Below are 17,822 nucleotides of genomic sequence, written 5' to 3' on the forward strand. Positions count from 1 at the left end.
CTTTCTTTCACAGCATAAATCGGTTCCATTAAATTAAGGGAAAAAGAGAGACAGAATTACCACAGCCTTATAAACAACTCTTACAGTCCTGAGATATTTAAGAATATTCTTTTATATTGAAATGGAACAAGAGAGGAAAACTCACCCAGGAGCCTACTGGTTGGCCTGAGGTCACCTGCACCCTGGGGCCACGGATGCTCGAGAGACTTTGCTAGAAAAGTTAAACCACATGACTCTGATAGAAAGAATACATTTCAAGATTAAAGCATGAAATAAAACCCAAAATACAAACGTGAATTTGTTGTAAATCACCTCTGCTGTATGATTTACAGAATACCTACCACAGGGCAGGGGAGCAACGTGAGGGGAATAAGAAACATGGGTGTAGAGGAAATATCTACCCTTGTTTCCATTGCCCATGACTGACTCTTCTCATATTTTCATGCTAATAAATGGCTCTTTTTCAAAATTCTAAAAAACACCCTTGTTTTGATAATATCGTTAAACTACTAACAGACAGACTTCTGAAAATACGTGTGCTTGTGCTCAGTCATTAAGTCAAGTCAGACTCTGCGACCCCATGGACTGCAGCCCACCAGGCTCCTCTGTCAATGAGAGTTTCCAGGAAAGAATACTGGAGTGGTTTGCCATTTCCTTCTCCAGGGGATATTCCTGACCCAGGGATTGAACCCGCATCTCCTGTGTCTCTTGCACGACAGGTGGATTCTTTACCCACGTAGTCACAGAGTGAAAATATAACTCCATGTTAATAAGAAATTAATAACAATCTTTTTTCCTGCTCTCATAAAAACAAACCACAACAGCTCTCTTAGAACCTCAAAACTCAAACCTAACAAACTCACTAGGATTAAAATTAAAATATTTCAAAAAAATTAAAATGTTAAATTCAGAATCAAAGTCTCTGTCTCCATATGGGGAAAAGTCGATACAACAATTTACATTAATACACTAACATTTCTATAAATAAGACAACTTAAGGGAAACATACATTGGTGAAATCCACTCACTTTCCATCCTTTGAGAATCTTTTCCTTGCAAAAACATTGGCCAAAGAGTAAGTGCTGGATTGAGCTTACTGGAAAAGGATGCTGACTTTATATTCAATCTTGGCTTCTCCAAAGAATCAAAGTTCTTATTCTCCATGGGTGACACATAACAAGCGAAGTTCTTTGCAACCAGATCATCGTTAACACAAACCTGTGTAAACATTTCATGAATAAGACAAACACAGTCATGTGACTCTTCAAAAAACATGCCGAACTTAACTGAAAATTTTAATCTTCAGAAAAATTATTTTATAGAACAGAATTGGACAGAAATTGATCTCGTGACTTCTGCTTTAGTAATGGTGAACTACACACTTCTGGCCAACCTTCTTGAGAAGAAAAACAGGAGAAAATCTTTTTAGATAATACCTTTGGATGGACATACCCAGAATACATAAAGAACTCTCAAAAAACTCAATTAAAAGAAAACAAAACCAATTTTTAAACAGGCAAAACATAGCAATTAAAAGAGTACAGCACTAGCATAAAAACAGACACATAGTTCAATGGGAACAGAAAGATAGCCCAGAAATAAACCCAGATATATATGGTCAATACAATTACTAAAAAGGAGCTAAGACTATATAATGGGGAAACAATAGTCTCTTCAATAAATTGTGTTGGGAAAACTAGACAGCTAAATGCATAAGAATGAAACTGTGCCATTAACTCACACCATACACAAACAAACTCAAAATGGATTAAAGACTTGAATATAAGATCTGACACCATAAAACTCAAAGAAGAAAACATAGGTGATAATAAGCTCCTTGACACTGGTCTTGGTGATAATTTTTGGAGTTTGACACCAAAAGCAAAGGCAACAAAAGTGAAGATAAACCAGAAGAACTACATACATCAAACCAGAAAGCTTCTTCAGAGCAAAAAAAAGCACCAATAAAACAAAAGCATTTTTAATAAGAGGAAACATCTGTTAAGTCACTTATTATCTGATAAGGGGTTAATACCCAAAATACATAAAAACTCATAAACAATAGTAACCAACAAACCCCAAATAATCCAATTTAAAAATGGGCAGAGGATCTGAATCGACATTTTCCCAAACAAGACATGCAGATGGTCAACAGGGACAAGAAAGATGTTGGATATCACGAATCACCAGGGAAATGCAAATCAGAACCAGGGTGAGGTACCACTTCACATCTGTCAGAATGGCTATCGTTAAAAAGACAAGAAACACCCAGGGCAGGTGTTTCAAGGATGTGGAGAAAAAGGAACCCTTAGGCACTACTGGTAGGAATGCAAATTGGCATAGTCACTCCGGAAAACAGTACCAAGGTTCCTTTAGAAATTAAAAACAGAATTACCATACAATCCAGCAATTCCACTTCTGGGTCTTTATCTGAAGAAAACAAAATCATTAACTTGAAAAGACACACGCATCTCGGTGTTCACTGCAATGTTATTTACAATAGCCAAAATTACGGAAACAATCTAAGTATTCATCGGTGGATGAATGGATAAAAAAAAATGTGATGTATATACATATATACACAATGGGATATTATTTGGCCACAAAAAGAATGAAATCTTTCCATCCGTGACAACATATACTCACCTTAAGGACATTACACTATATGACATAAGAGAAAGACAAAAGCTACATAATCTCCACTTCTATGTGGAATTTAAATACGAAACAGAACAAGCTCACAGACAGAGAACAGACCGGTGACTGCCAGAGCTGGGGTCGGGGGCACAGAGGGAGAAGGTCGTGAAATGGGAGAAGGGAGTCAAAAGGTAAAAACTTTCAATTATAAAATAAATAAGTCACGGGCATATGATGTACAGCAAGGTGGCTATAGTTAACAATACTGTATCGCATGTTTGAAAGTTGCTCAATCTTGTGATGAGAACAAGAAAAAAAATGCCGTCACTGTTGGTAATGGGTGTTAACTAGACCCTGTGCAATGTGTATGGACAAGTATTAAGGCGTTGTGCTGTACACAGGCAACTAATATCATGTTGTACATCAATTACACCTCTATTTTAAAAAGGATAAAAAAATTTTAAAAAGGAGAAAATGAAAATAAATGGGTAAAAGATCTGGATACTTCATTAAAGATATATGGATTGCAAACAGCATATGAAAAGACACTCAAGACCACTCATCATTGAGTGAGTGAGTGAAGTCGCTCAGTCGTGTCCGACTCTGCGACCCCGCGGACTGCAGCATACCAGGCTCCTCTGTCCATGGGATTTTCCAGGCAAGGGTACTGGAGTGGGCTGCCATTTCCTTCTCCAAGAAGGAAAGTGCATTAGGGAAGCGCAAATAAACTGCAATGAGAGACCACTACACACCAATGAGAATGACCATGAAAGGAATGGAGAGGATGTGGAGGAAGTGTAACTCACTGCTGATGGGACTGTACAATGGTCACTCTGGAAAGCAGTTTGGTAGTCTCTTAACACTTATAAAACCACCCAGAAGGGTGACTCCTGGGTATTTACCCAAGAAAAATGAAAGCACAGGTCCAAGGAAGACTTGCGCGTGAATCGTCACAGGAGTTTCATTTGCACTTGCCCCACAGAGGCCACAGCTCAAATGTCCATCAGCAAGTGAATGGATGAACACTGTAGTATATCCAGACAGTGGAAGGGTACTGACAAAAAAGGATCAGCGTGCACGTCTCCTAAAAATTGGGTGTGAAAGAAAACAAGTTTAAAACAGAGAGAGGAAGAGAACACCCGGACACATCCCTGTGCTTCCTTTAGCAGCTAGAAAAGAACTGCTGGCCCCATTTATTTTTCTAGCAATTATGACCTCATGCAGCCACCGTCAGTCCTCTCTGCTGAGCCCGCCTCTGCTCTGTAACAGCCTGAGGTAAGGGCAAGTGTGAATGACACTGTTTTTCTTGTGTGCGTTGCTTTATTAAAACAGTATCTTAATAATAATAAAATACTTTAAAAATACAACTCTTTCACTCACCTTTTCATTTTTCAGAGTTACATAAAGGTAAACCTCAAAAGTATCTTCTTCCACAGCACACAATTTGGCTTCTACCTGGGTAGTCGCTAAATAGCATAAATGAAAACATGAAGAAGATGATGTTAAAAGTATGCTTGAGGGACTTTCCTGGGGGTCCAGTGGTTAAGACTCTGCACCTCCACTGCAGGTCTGAATCGTGGTCAGGGAACTAAGATCCCGCATGCCATGCCTCATGGCCAAAAAAATAAGAATGGGTAAAACGACTATGACTATTTGTTAACTACCCACGACTACCCAGTGCCACAATGTCCGAGAGCCTCCTCCCTCAGGAGGGGTCTGGCGGCAGGTGAGCCAAGGTGAAGGCTCTCCAGGCAAAGTCTGCCAAGTGTCCTCTGTCTCCTCAGCCCCCATCCTCCTCCGGCCGCCCTGTGACAGCACCTCGAGCACAGCTCTGGGCCCCCCTTCTTTTCCAGTGATCCCCAAACCCACAGGCCCAGCCAGAGTCTTTCCCGAGTCATTCCACCCTCTGAACGCCTGAAGAGCAGCCCCACGTGTGGGTACCGCCAGGCACGCTGCTCAGCCCACTGCTGTGTTCCACTCCCTCTCACCACAAGCCTCTGCGGCAGTGCTGTTACCGCTTTACAGGCGAGGAGACCAGGCTCTCAGAAGGCTGCTCAGAGGCAGCAGAACGGTACCCAACCCAAACACTCTGCCTCCTCCAAGTCTGAGTCTCTAGGGCCCCTGTGGGCTCACAAGGGCCCGAACTACAAAACCAGAGGTGCCCCCACCTCCCATTTCTCCAGCAACAATGCCTCTGGCTGCTCCTTCACCCAGACAGCAGGGCAGTGAAGAAGAGGGGCCAGGGCCCCAGCGGGCATCAGGATGCAGCCCAGCCACTGCACACCCACTACTCCTCAGCATGACCCTAGACGCTGCCCAGTTACTTGGCTCAGACTGCCAGGGCTTAGGACAGATGCCACAGAAGAGTCTAATTTACGGCCAACGATTTAAACAGAGAGCACACCAAACAGGTGCTGAGACATTCTATACATCTTCATTAGCAAGGACGGGGACCGCACAGTAGGTACCCACTGACTACCCTTTGCCTGCTAAAAAATAGGCTTTTCATCATTGCCGGTTCAATGAAATGCATGTAAATTATTTTGCAGTGCTGCGGTTTTACACAGACTAAGAAAAAGGCATTATCACCATGTAAGGGTGCCTTACCTACACAATTCCTTGCTGATTTCTCTTGTCAATTACTGATGTCCACATCCATCCCTCAGATTCCAAGGGTACAAAGTCACTGTGATACTTGGAGTGGAAAAAGCTCCACGTGACTTATGAATCCCCCTGAGGGGGGAGGTCAAACAGCAAAGCACACACATGTCAAACCCTTTCCCCAACTGAAGGTGAAACCCCCTTGGGTGTCAGTTCAAAGCAGGCAGCTGCGGTCATGCACTTGCCTTACCTTTCAGGATGTTCTGGAAGTACTGAATAGCTGCACTGTCCCACTTCTTGGCCCGTCTGGAAGAGAACAAAGGCAATCTCATGAAATAAAAGCCAAGGCTAGTCATGCTAACATCACTTTGAAATTACACACTGGATGTTTCGGACATTACACACGGAACATATGATGCAGGAAATGGGGAGTCTAGCTCTGGCCTGGGGTGATGACCCCAGCTGCACCCCGCAGTAGGCTTCTCTCCCACCACCTCCTGCGCCAGTGTAGAGACTCACTGCGAATGGGCCCTTTGTGGGGCTTCCTGCGCTACCGTGCCCACCTCCATGGCATCATCCATCCCAACACCATTGTCCCATTTACCTGCAACATCTGTCTCCCCAGCCAGGGTGCTAGCTCCCTGGAACAGGGACCCTGAGTGAGGAATGCTCAGCACACACTGGCAGAGGGAGGGCTCCCTACGTGTTGGTTAAACCAAAGTTCTAAGAGTGGCCATGGGGAGCCCAGGCCCTGCTGTCTCATGGTATTCCTCACTCTGACGACTCCCTTTCACTGTGTCCCATCTCTCCCCATCATCTTGTCCTTTCCTCTGTGCGATACTGTGATTTATAGTAAGACATATAAACTTGGTCATTGTCACTGTTTCTGGCACAGAGCTCAGTGATGAGAGTAATAAAAGGTGTCTTTTGTTATGTTAATGAGGTGACCTGTAGAAAGTGCCTAGGTAACTTAGAGATGAGGGCTGGTTGCCAGGGGAACCAACCTTGTGATTAGAGGGTTGCAACTTTCAATCCCACTCCCTGGGCCTTTGGGGAGGGGAGAGGTACTGGAGGTTGAATCAACTGTCAAAGGCCAATGATTTAATCAATCATGACTAGGTAATGAAGCCTCCATAAACACTGAAAATGGACTAGGTTGGGAGCCTCTGGGCTGGTGAACACTTAGAAATGTGGGGGAACAGGTGTCCCTGGAGGGAAGGCAGCCCCTTTCCCTAGACCCTGCCCCATGCATCTCTTCCATCTGGCTGCTCCCGAGTTATTTCATTTAAACTAAACTGGTGAAAATTAGAGTGCACTGTCTTATTGGCGAATTTACCTTAAGAATGTTTGTTGAAGCTCTTTGCCAATACATGTACTCCCTTCTACTCTCAGTCTTTCTCCTGGGGGCATATAATTGGCATACTAGCTGCCCCTAACTGTCCCTCTCTTGATAGACAGCTAGGTTGTTTCCAAACAATTCTGCACTGTACATTGATGTAGAGATATATAGACGCACGCATGCACATGAGTACACCTGTACCTCTCACACTCCCACCCCCCCATCTCGTGATCTGACCACGCTGCCAGTGTAGATATATACACGCACGCATGCACATGTGTACACATGTACCTCTCACACTCACACCCCCCCATCTCGTCATCTGACCACGCTGCCAGTGTAGATGTATACACGCAGGCATGCACATGAGTACACGTGCACCTCTCACACTCACACCCCCATCTCGTCATCTGACCACGCTGCCAGTGTTTGTATGGGATGGGTCCCGGCACTGGGCAGTGCTGTGTCAGGGTTATGACTGTGATCTTTGCTGCCTTGAATGAGCACCCCCTGAGGTCCTGGGGGCAGCGCCCCCACCCCTGCCCTTGCACTCCGCCTTCCCCTCTCCTCCATCGCTGCGGCTTTGTGGGGGATAAAGCTGCAGGAAGCAGCACAGTTCTGATTCAGAGTGCATGGCCTGGTGATACCGCGTTCTGAGTTCTCTCTCAGCTTGGAAGCCGCCTCCATGGCCGATGCTTTGTGAGGCCTGTGGAGACCCTCCCACCTCCACAGCCCCGGCCCTCATCACCTGTAGTTCCCCTTGGTCCGATGAGAGCATCACTCTTGCAGCTGCCTTGGGACCCACACCAATAAGATACTAAGCCAGCTGGTAAATTCGCCAATAAGACAGTGCATTCTAATTTTCAGAAAAAGCTCCGTGAATGTGAATATGCATAAAAGCACCAACAAAGGTCTGCCAATTCAGAGCCTGAAAAGGTCACAGAGGCTTCCCAGGAGGGAGGGCAGGAGGGAAGAAACAGGGCTGGAGAAGGATGCCTGGACTTTTCGCTAATGTTTCATGATCTGATGTAACCATGTTTCTCTTTACAGTTAACTTGCCCTTTTTTGTAAAACAACAAAACAAAACAAAAAACAGAGCTTGGGTCTTACTCTAAAGCCCCCTACACTGCAGCCTCTGGAGATGGCTGCATGGCCAGGTTTGACAGGCTGATTCAGAAGATCCTTCCTGAAGGACAACGAGACCTTTGAAATCGTTCTGGCACTTCTCATAAAGACTTGATTTCACATAAACTTCCTACACTCAATTTAAGACTTTTACTAATGATTCAGCATACATTAGAAGCTGTACTTACACAATTTCAGCACTGTCTTCACAGAAGTTAATGTGCAATGTGACAGGTTTTGTGCAGTACAGTCTGAATTTTTTTGCTCTGTAGGGAAGCTGCATAAAAGTTTCTATGGCAACTCGGATGCTTAACAGTGAAACAAAAACAGTTTCATGATTAAAAAAAAATTATATATAACATATTTCTTTAAAGTCCACCTATATAATTAACATACTTAATGTAAAACACACAAAATCTGATTCTAATACAGCCACCACCAACAGCAAATGCTTGGAGACAGTTGCCCAACAAGGTGAAAACTGGTTCTTGGGGGCAGAGGGAAAAAACCTTACTTCTCTATGTATAAAGCACAAAAATACATGTAGTATATAAATACGTACAGCACCTAAAAGATACTCAGTAATCTTTGGCATTAAAATTTCATGGCATGGCGGCAGGGAGGGATTAGAAAAATACTGTCTCCTTAGACTGAGAAACACTGGGTAATTACGAACAAACCTGGAGGCAAATTTTATTTAAGATTTTAAAATTTCAGTTTCAATCCACAACCAGAATTACCTTTAACTTTCTGTAAATAAGCTGATGTTTTCAGAATCACTGTTTGTCAACTCTGCACAAAAGAGCTGATGGACTGCAGTTTGATAAGCAAGTTGTTGCACATTTTTATTTCCATTCTCCTTCATGAAAATGATAGCGCATTTGCACATACAGTTTCGACATCAACATGTTCTCAGGGCCATGTGTGGGCAGCCTGGCCACCTCGTCTCAAACAGTTAAGAGAAAGTGATGGCACTAACCGCCCCTCCAGGCTTCCTTGCTCTAATCAAATAATTCTCTTGCCAAAAACAAACTAAATTTAAAAACCCAAATGCTAGTAGGAAATCTCTCACGCCGTTAATTATCATGTTATTTTTAATAACCAGTATGGCTTATAAAGTGAGATGGCTGGATGAGATGGTTGGATGGCATCACCGACTCGATGGACATGAGTTTGAGTAAGCTCCGGGAGCTGGTGATGGACAGGGAAGCCTGGCGTGTTGCAGTCCATGGGATTGCAAAGAGCTGGGCTCAGCTGAACGACTGAACTGAACTGAACTGATGGTTATAAAGGTGCAGAAGCACAAGCCGGATAGGCATCACCTCTCCCGTGAACACTTGCCAGCCTCCCGTGTGGGAGCAGCCTCCTAGTACAGACTCCCGGTCAGGGTGTCGCCTCGCCTGTAGCTGGGACTGTTCTTTCTCTTTCGGAAGAAGAGTCCTCACATTTACTTATTATTTATTAAACTGACATCCGCTGACACTGGCGCAGGAATCATGAAAAAATTACCAAAACACCAAGACTGACTTGCTGAGAGTGTTTTCTAGGGAACTGCAATGTGTGCGTGGTCCTGGAATCTGCGAGGGTCACTCTGTGACAGTCACACCCTCACTCTGCTAAGTGGGATAAGGAGGGACACATGTCCTTCTCTCTGTAATCTGGAGCCGTGCCAGCAAACCATCCTCTGTGTAGTAAAGCAAGGGCTTCCTAAAGGACCCACTCCATCACTTGAGCAGGGACAGGTCACACCAGGCCAGGCAAACGGCTGGCCAAGAGCACCTGCCCTTTCCAGGAAGGATGGTGGAAGGAGGGCTGGAGCTGCCTGCTGATCCCTCATCCCAACCACCTGCTCTTACACTCACTGCTCATAAAACTGGAACCTGCAATCTGCTCTTCTTGAAGCTAAAAAATTCCAGTTTATGACCTCTCATCCCTTTATTTGAAAATTAATACTCTCCGTCAAAACTGACATTTGTCCCCCCAAAGAGCATAAAGCAAAATAAATATGTACTTACTTTCTGGATTTCACTGGAATGTATCTGGCAAAATCCACAAGGAAACACTCTGCGAGGTAATGGTCTGCTGAAGACACGATTGACTTAATAACTGCCCTGCACCAGCACTTTAGTTCCTGACAATAAACCACACAAACCTACAAAATAAGAAGAAAACTTGAGCATTAAATTCTCTAGTCATACTCAGAAAACTATAAGATACTGATAAAAGAAATCAAAGATGACACAAACAGATGGAGAGATATACCGCATTCTTGGATTGGAAGAATATTGTGAAAATGACCACACTACCCAAAGCAAACTACATATTCAGTGCAATCCCTATCAAATTACCAATGGCATTTTTCACATAATTAGAACACAAAATTTTACAATTTGCATGGAAACACAAAAGACCATGAATAGCCAAGTCAAGAAAGAAAAATAAAGCTGGAGGAATTAGGCTCCCTGACTTCAAATTATACAAAGCCAGTCATCAAAACAGTATGGTACTGGCACCAAAGAAAGAAAGAAACAGGAATATAGATCAATGGAACAGGATGGAGAGTTCAGACACAAATCCATGCACCTACAGTCACCTAATCCACGACAAAAGAAATAAGACTCTACAGTGGAGGAAAGACAGTCTCTTCAATAAGTGATGCTGGCCAAACTGGACAGCTACACGTAAAAGAATGAAATTAAAACACTCCCTAACACCATACACAAAAACAAACTCAGAATGGATTAAAGACCTAAATGTAAGACCAGACACTATAAAACTCTTGGAGGAGAACATAGGCATAACAGTCTCTGACATAAAACACAGCAAGATCTTTTTAATACACTTCCTAGAGTAATAAAAATAAAAACAAACAAATAGACCTAGTTAAACGTAAAAGCTTTTGCAAAGAAAAGTGAAAATGAAAGTTGCTCACTGTGTCTGACTCTTTGCAACCCCATTAACTATACAGTCCGTGGAATTCTCCAGGCCAGAATACTGGAGTGGGTAGCCCTTCTCTTCCCCAGATCTTCCCAACCCAGGGATCAAACCCAGGTCTCCCATATTGCAGGCAGATTCTTTACCAGCTGAGCCACAAAGGAAGCCCAAGAATACTAGAGAGGAAAGCCTATCCCTTCTCCAGTGGATCTTCCCGACCCAGGAAGTGAACCAGGGTCTCCTGCATTGCAGGCAGATTCTTTACCAACTGAGCTATGGGAAGCTATAAACAAAATGAGAAGATGACCCTCAGAATGGGAGAAAATATTTGCAAACAAAGCAACTGATGAGGGATTAATCTCCAAAATATACAAACACCTCATGCAGCTCAATATCAAAAAAACAAACAATCCAATCAAAAAGTGAGAAGATCTAAATAGACATTTCTCCAAAGAATATAGATAGATGATTTAAAAAGCACATGAAAAGATGCTCACCACCACTAACAATTAGAGAGATATAAGTCAAAACTACAGTAAAGATATCACCTCACACTGGTCAGAATAGCCATCTCTGAAAAATCTAAAGATAATAAATGCTGGAAAGGGTGTGGAGAAAAGGGAACTCTCCCACTGTTGGTGGGAATGTACATGGTAACAGCCACTGTGAGAACAGTATGGAGGCTCCCTAAAAACTAAAAATAGAGCTACCATATGATCCAGCAATCCCACTGCTGGGCTTATATCCAGAGAAAACCATAATTTGAAAAGATACATGTACCCAAATGTTCATTGCAGCACCAGACTGGAAATTCTAAGCTCTCTCTGCTAAGGTCCCTGTGATAGATCTAGAATAATCCTCTGGTTTCCAGCCCCAGGACCATGCCCCAATGACTGCGTTTACATGACACTCCATCTCCTGTTACCCCATGTGAACCTAATATAACTGCTACTTTTCGTGACTAGCCCGACTTATGCAATCAAAAGAACCTAATACAAAAAAGTAATTATAAGCAACTGAAATACCAACTTAGCTGCCAAAACAGTCTATATTTCGAGTAGTATTTCAAGACACAGTGTTCAAAGCACATTCAGATACATACCTGCCCTTCTTCCAACTTTAGTGGTTTTATTTCTATATCTTGACACAGGCTGTTATAGAAGTCATTCATGGCACTATTTAGTTTTTGATAGTCAACTTCATGATCTAAAAAGGGACTACACCCTTTTATAACAACCCAGAAGCAACCTGGATCTTCAATCTGTAAAAATTTCAAAAGACAAACAAAACAATCCATCATTTAAAAGTGGAACTATAAAACCTCAGAATCACAGCAACTGTTTCAAAGTTAAGTGCTTTAACAAATTCTTGATGAGTACCTCTGTCTTAAAGGGTTAGACAGAAGATAAAAGACCTTCAATATATATGTATATCAAATTATCACCTTGTATGTCTTGAACTTATAAAACATGATATGTCAACTATACTTCAATAAAACTGGGTAAAAAGATGAAAGATGTACACACAAAAATGTAGAACACGTAACCAATAATATGTAAGTAACTCTATTGGTTTTTTGTAATTTTAAATTGTCTATTGTGATTCAAAAAGCAAAGACCAAAATCTTTGATCAGTATTTTGAAAATATTCATAATAAAATACAAAAGCAAGGTTCAAGACAATGTTTTCAGTATTCCATCTCTTTTGTATGAAAGAGAAGAAAATATGAATGCGTGTACATTCTGCTCATTTTCAAAGAAACAAATGGTGGCAAATAAAAAAAAAATACAAATTATTACCTACAGAGGAAGCCAAGAATGGGGTAGAAGGGATACGAATGAAAGTCAGACTTCTCTGTTCAGAGAATAAGAATAGATATCATCTATTAGTGTCATTAAAAAATAAGATTTTCATCATTAGATGAAAAATAAAAGAAATTGTGAGAAAAAGAAAAATAAGAGAAACTAAAATGAAATAAAAGAAAAAGAGAGTGAAGGACAGGGAAGCCTGGCATGCTGCAGTCCATGGGGTCGCAAAGACTCAGACACAACTGAGTCAGTGAAGAACCACAAGCTTTGATTCTCTTTGACATCCATCACAGGAAAATGGAGTTTGGAGCAGGAGTCCTACCAAGTTAAGGAGGCTCAGTAAACACCTCAGGCTCCCTCACAGAACCCCTGCAGTGTTAGGCCTGAGAAATAAAGACCATGTTTCAGGACAAAGACAACATGCTCTGTCATCAAGGGGAAAAGCAGTCAGTCAGTTCAGATGCTCAGTAGTGTCCGACTTTGTCATCCCATGGACTGCAGAATGCCAGGCTTCCCTGTCCATCACCAACTCCCAGAGCTTGCTCAAACTCATGTCCATTGAGTCAGTGATATCATCCAACCATCTCATCCTCTGTTGTCCCCTCTTCCTCCCACCTTCAATCTTTCCCAGCATCAGGGTCTTTTCAAATGAGTCAGTTCTTCGCCTCAGGCAGCCAAAGTATTGGAGTTTCAGCTTTAGCATCTGTCCTTCCAATGAATATTCAGGACTGATTTCTTTTAGGATTGACTGGTTTGATCTCCCTGCAGCCCAAGGGACTCTCAAGAGTCTTCTCCAACACCACAGTTCAAAAGCATCAATTCTTCAGTGCCCAGCTTTCTTTAGAGTCCAACTCTTACATCCATACATGACTACTAGAAAACCATAGCTTTGACTAGATGGACCTTTGTTGGCAAAGTAATGTCTCTGCTTCTTAATATGCTGTCTAGATTGTCATAGCTTTTCTTCCAAAGAGCAAGTGTCTTTTAATTTCATGGCTACAGTCACCATCTGCAATGATTTTGGACCCCAAGAAAATAATGTCTGTCACTGTTTTGTTTCCCCATCTATTTGCCATGAAGTGATGGGACCGGATGCCATGATCTTTGTTTAAGTTTTAAGCCAGCTTTTTCACTCTCCTCTTTGACTTTCATCAAGAGACTCTTTAGTCCTCTTCGCTTTCTGCCGTAAGGGTGGTGTCATCTGCATATCTGAGGTTATTGATATTTCTCCAGCTTGAGCTTTAGGCAGCCCAGCATTTTGCATGATGTACTCTGCATATAAATTAAATAAGCAGGATGACAATATACAGCCTTGACATATTCCTTTCCCAATTTTGAACCAGTTGATTGCTCCATGTGCAGTTCTAACTGTTACTTCTTGACCTGCAATACAGGTTTCTCAGGAGGCAGGTAAGGCGGTCTGATATTCCCATCTCTTAAAGAATTTTCCAAAGTTTGTTGTGACCCACAGTCAGAGGCTTTTAGTGTACTCAATGGAGAAGTAGATGTTTTTCTGTAATTCTCTTGCTTTTTCTATGATCCAACAGATATTGGCAATTTGATCTCTTGGTTCCTCTGCCTTTTCTGAATCCAGCTTGAACACATGGAAGTTCTTGGTTCATGTACTGTTGAAGTCTGGCTTGGAGAATTTTGAGCATTATTTTGCTAGCGTGTGAGATGAGTGCAACTGCATGGTAGTTTGAACATTCTTTGGCATTGCCTTTCTTCAGGACTGGAATGAAAAAACTGAACTTTTCCAGTCCTGTGGCCACTGCTGTGTTTTCCAAATTAGCTGACGTATTGAGTGTAGCACTTTAACAGCATCATCTTTTAGGATTTGCAATAGCTCAACTGGAATTCCATCACCTCCACTAGCTCTGTTTGCAGTGATGCTTCCTAAGGCCCACTTGACTTCAGACTCCAGGATGTCTGGCTCTAGCTGAGTGATCACACCATCGTGGTTACCTGGGTCATTAAGATATTTTTTGTATAGTTCTGTGTACTCTTGCCACCTCTTCTTAATATCTTCTGCTTCTATTAGGTCCACACTGTTTCTGTCCTTTATTATGCCCATCTTTGCAGGGAATGTTCCCTTGATATCTTTAATTTTCTTGAAGAGATTTCTAGTCTTTCCCATTCTACTGTTTTCCTCTATTCCTTTGCAGTGATTATTTAGGAAGGCTTTCTTATCTCTCCTTGCTATTCTTTGGAACTCTGCATTCAGATGCTTATATCTTTCCTTTTCTCCTTTGCTTTTCACTTCTCTTCTTTTCTCAGCTATTTGTCAGGCCTCCTCAGACAACTATTTTGCCTTTTTGCATTTCTTTTTCTTGGGGATGGTTTGATCACCACCCCCTGTACAACGTTGCAAACCTCCATCCATAGTTCTTCAGGCACTCTGTTAGATCTAATTCCTTGAATCTATTTGTCGCATCCACTGTATAATCATAAATGATTTGATTAAGGTCCTACCTGAATGGCCTAGTGGTTTTCCCTACCTTCTTCAGGTTAACTCTGAATTTGGTAGTAAGGAGTTCATGATCTTGGCCACAGTCAGTTCCCAGCCTTGTTTTTGCTGACTGTATAGAGCTTCTCCATCTTTAGCTGCAAAGAACACAATCAATCTGATTTCAGTATTGACCATCTGGTGAGGTCCATGTGTAAAGTTGTCTCTTGTGCTGTTGGAAGAGGGTGTTTGCTATGACCAGGACATACTCTTAGCAAAACTGTTAGGCTTTGCCCTGCTTCATTTTGTACTTCAAGGCCAAACTTGCCTGTTATTCTAGGTATCTCTTGATATCCTACTTTTGCATTCTAGTACCCTATGATGAAGAGGACATCTTTTTTTTGGTGTTAGTTCTAGAAGGTCTTGTAGGTCATCATAGAACTGTTCAACTTCAGCTTCCTTGGCATTAGTGGTTGGGGCATAGACTTGGATTACTGTGATATTGAATGGTTTGCCTTGGAAACAAATAGAGATCATTCTGTCATTTTTGAGATTGCATCCAAGTACTGCATTTTGGACTCTTCTGTTGACTATGAGGGATCCTCCACTTCTAATAAGGGATTCTTGCCCACAGCAGTAGATATAATGGTTATATGAATTAAATTCTAGTCCATTTTAGTTTATTGATCCTAAAATGTCTATGCTCACTTTTGCCATCTCCTGTTTGACCATTTTCAACTTACCTTGGTTCATGGTCCTAACATTCCAGGTTCCTATGCAATATTGTTTTTTACAGCATCGGACTTTACTTCCATCACCAGTCACATCCACAACCAGGCGCTGTTTCTGCTTTGGCTCCGCCTCTTCATTCCTTCTGGAGCTGCTTCTCCAGCGGCACACTGGGCACCTAGTGACCTCGGGAGTTCATCTTTCAGTGTCATGTCTTTCTGCCTTTTCATACTGTTCATGGGGTTCTCAAGGCAAGAATACTAAAGTGGTTTACTATTCCCTTCTCCAGGGACCATGTTTTGTCAGAACTCTCCACCATGACCCATCTGTCCTGGGTGGCCCTACACGGCATGGCTCATAGTTTCATTGAGTTAGACAAGGCTGTGGTCCATGTGATCAGTTTGGTTAGTTTTCTGTGATTGTGGTTTTCATTCTGTCTGCCCTCTGATGAAAGAGGATAAGAGGCTTGTGGAAGCTTTCTGACAGGAGGGACTGGCTGTGGGGGAATCTGGGTCTTGCTCTGATGGGTAGGGCCATGCTCAGTAATGCTAAATAATGTTCAAACTACTGCACAATTGCACTCATCTCACACGCTAGCAAAGTAATGCTCAAAATTGTCCAAGCCAGTTGAACAGTATGTGAACTGTGAACTTTCAGAGTTCAAGCTGGATTTAGAAAAGGCAGATGAAAAAAAAAAGGAAAAGGCAGAAGAACTAGAGATCAAATTGCCAAAACCTGTTGGATCATCAAAAAAGCAACAGAGTTCTAGAAAAACATCTATTTCTGCTTTATTGACTATGCCAAAGCCTTTGACTGTGTGGATCCCACAAACTGTGGAAAAGTCTTCAAGAGATGGGAATACCAGACCACCTGACCTGCCTACTGAGAAATCTGTATGCAGGTCAGGAAGCAACAGTTAGAACTGGACATGGAACAACAGACTGGTTCCAAATCGGGAATGGGGTCCGTCAAGGCTGTATATTGTTACCCTGCTTATTTAACTTATATGCAGAGTACATCATAAGAAATGCTGGGGTGGATGAAGCACAAGCTGGAATCAAGATTGCTGGGAGAAATATCAATAACCTCAGATATGCAGATGGCACCACACTTATGGCAGAAAGCAAAAAAGAACTAAAGAGCCTTTCAATGAAAGTGAAAGAGGAGAGTGAAAAAGTTGGCTTAAAATCCAACATTCAGAAAAGTAAGATCATGGCATCTGGTCCCATCACCTCACGGCAAATAGACGGAAAAACAATGGAAACAGTGCAAGACTTTATTTGCTTGGGCTCCAAAATCACTGTACATGGTGACTGCAGCCATGAAATTAAAAGACACTTGTTCCTTGGAAGAAAAATTATGACCAACCTAGACAGTATATTAAAAAGCAGAGACATTACTTTGCCAACAAAGGTCCATCTAGTCAAAGCTATGGTTTTTCCAGTAGTCATGTATGGATGTGAGAGTTGGACTATAAAGAAAGCTGAGTGCTGAATAATTGATGCTTTTGAACTAACGGTGTTGGAAAAGACTCTTGAGAAGTCCCTTGAACAGCAAGGAAATCAAACCAGTCCATCCTAAAGGAAACACTCCTGAATATTCATTGGAAGGACTGATGCTGAAGCTGAAACTCCAATACTTTGGCCACCTGAGGCGAAGAATTGACTCATTTGAAAAGACCCCGATACTGGGAAAGATTGAAGGCAGGAGGAGAAGGGGATGACGGAAGATGAGATGGTTGGATGGCATCACCAACTCAATGGACATGAGTCTGAGTAAACTCTGGGAGTTGGTGATGGACAGGGAAGCCTGGCGTGCTGCAGTCCATGGGGTCAGAAAGAGTCAGACATGAATGAACTGCTCAGTAAATCTTTAATCCAATTTTCTGTTGATGGCTGGGGCTGTGTTCCCTCCCTGTTAGTTTGGCCTGAGGCCAAACTATGGTAGGAGTAATGGCTGTAATGGTGACCTCCTTCAAAAGGACTTATGCCAGCATGCCGAGGCTCCCAGGACTGTTGCATTCAGTGCCACGACCCTGCAGCAGCCCACTGTAGACACACGTCTCCACCAGAGCCTCCTGGACACTCACAGGCAAGTCTGGCTCAGTTTCCTGTGGGGTCACTGCTCCTTTTTCCTGGGTCCTGGTGCACACGAGGTTTTGTGTGTGCCCTCCAAGAGCCTGTTTCCCCAGTCCTGTCGTAGT

General features: G+C 42.5%; 1 protein-coding gene across 1 annotated transcript in view; it reads right to left on the reverse strand.

The window, feature by feature from the left end:
• The window catches only part of TDRD12 (tudor domain containing 12), a 72,003-nt gene that overhangs the window by 50,455 nt on the left and 3,726 nt on the right, over positions 1 to 17,822 (reverse strand). Inside the window, exons 2-8 of the mRNA XM_070386757.1 lie at positions 11,739 to 11,897; positions 9,718 to 9,854; positions 7,891 to 8,010; positions 5,489 to 5,544; positions 4,018 to 4,103; positions 1,029 to 1,218; positions 146 to 235 (exon numbers count right to left, since the gene is read on the reverse strand). Coding sequence (XP_070242858.1) covers positions 146 to 235; positions 1,029 to 1,218; positions 4,018 to 4,103; positions 5,489 to 5,544; positions 7,891 to 8,010; positions 9,718 to 9,854; positions 11,739 to 11,897 — 838 coding nt within the window. The remainder of the gene's footprint in view (positions 1 to 145; positions 236 to 1,028; positions 1,219 to 4,017; positions 4,104 to 5,488; positions 5,545 to 7,890; positions 8,011 to 9,717; positions 9,855 to 11,738; positions 11,898 to 17,822) is intronic.

Source organism: Bos mutus, chromosome 18 (assembly GCF_027580195.1).
Source record: "Bos mutus isolate GX-2022 chromosome 18, NWIPB_WYAK_1.1, whole genome shotgun sequence".
Taxonomy (NCBI): domain Eukaryota; kingdom Metazoa; phylum Chordata; class Mammalia; order Artiodactyla; family Bovidae; genus Bos; species Bos mutus.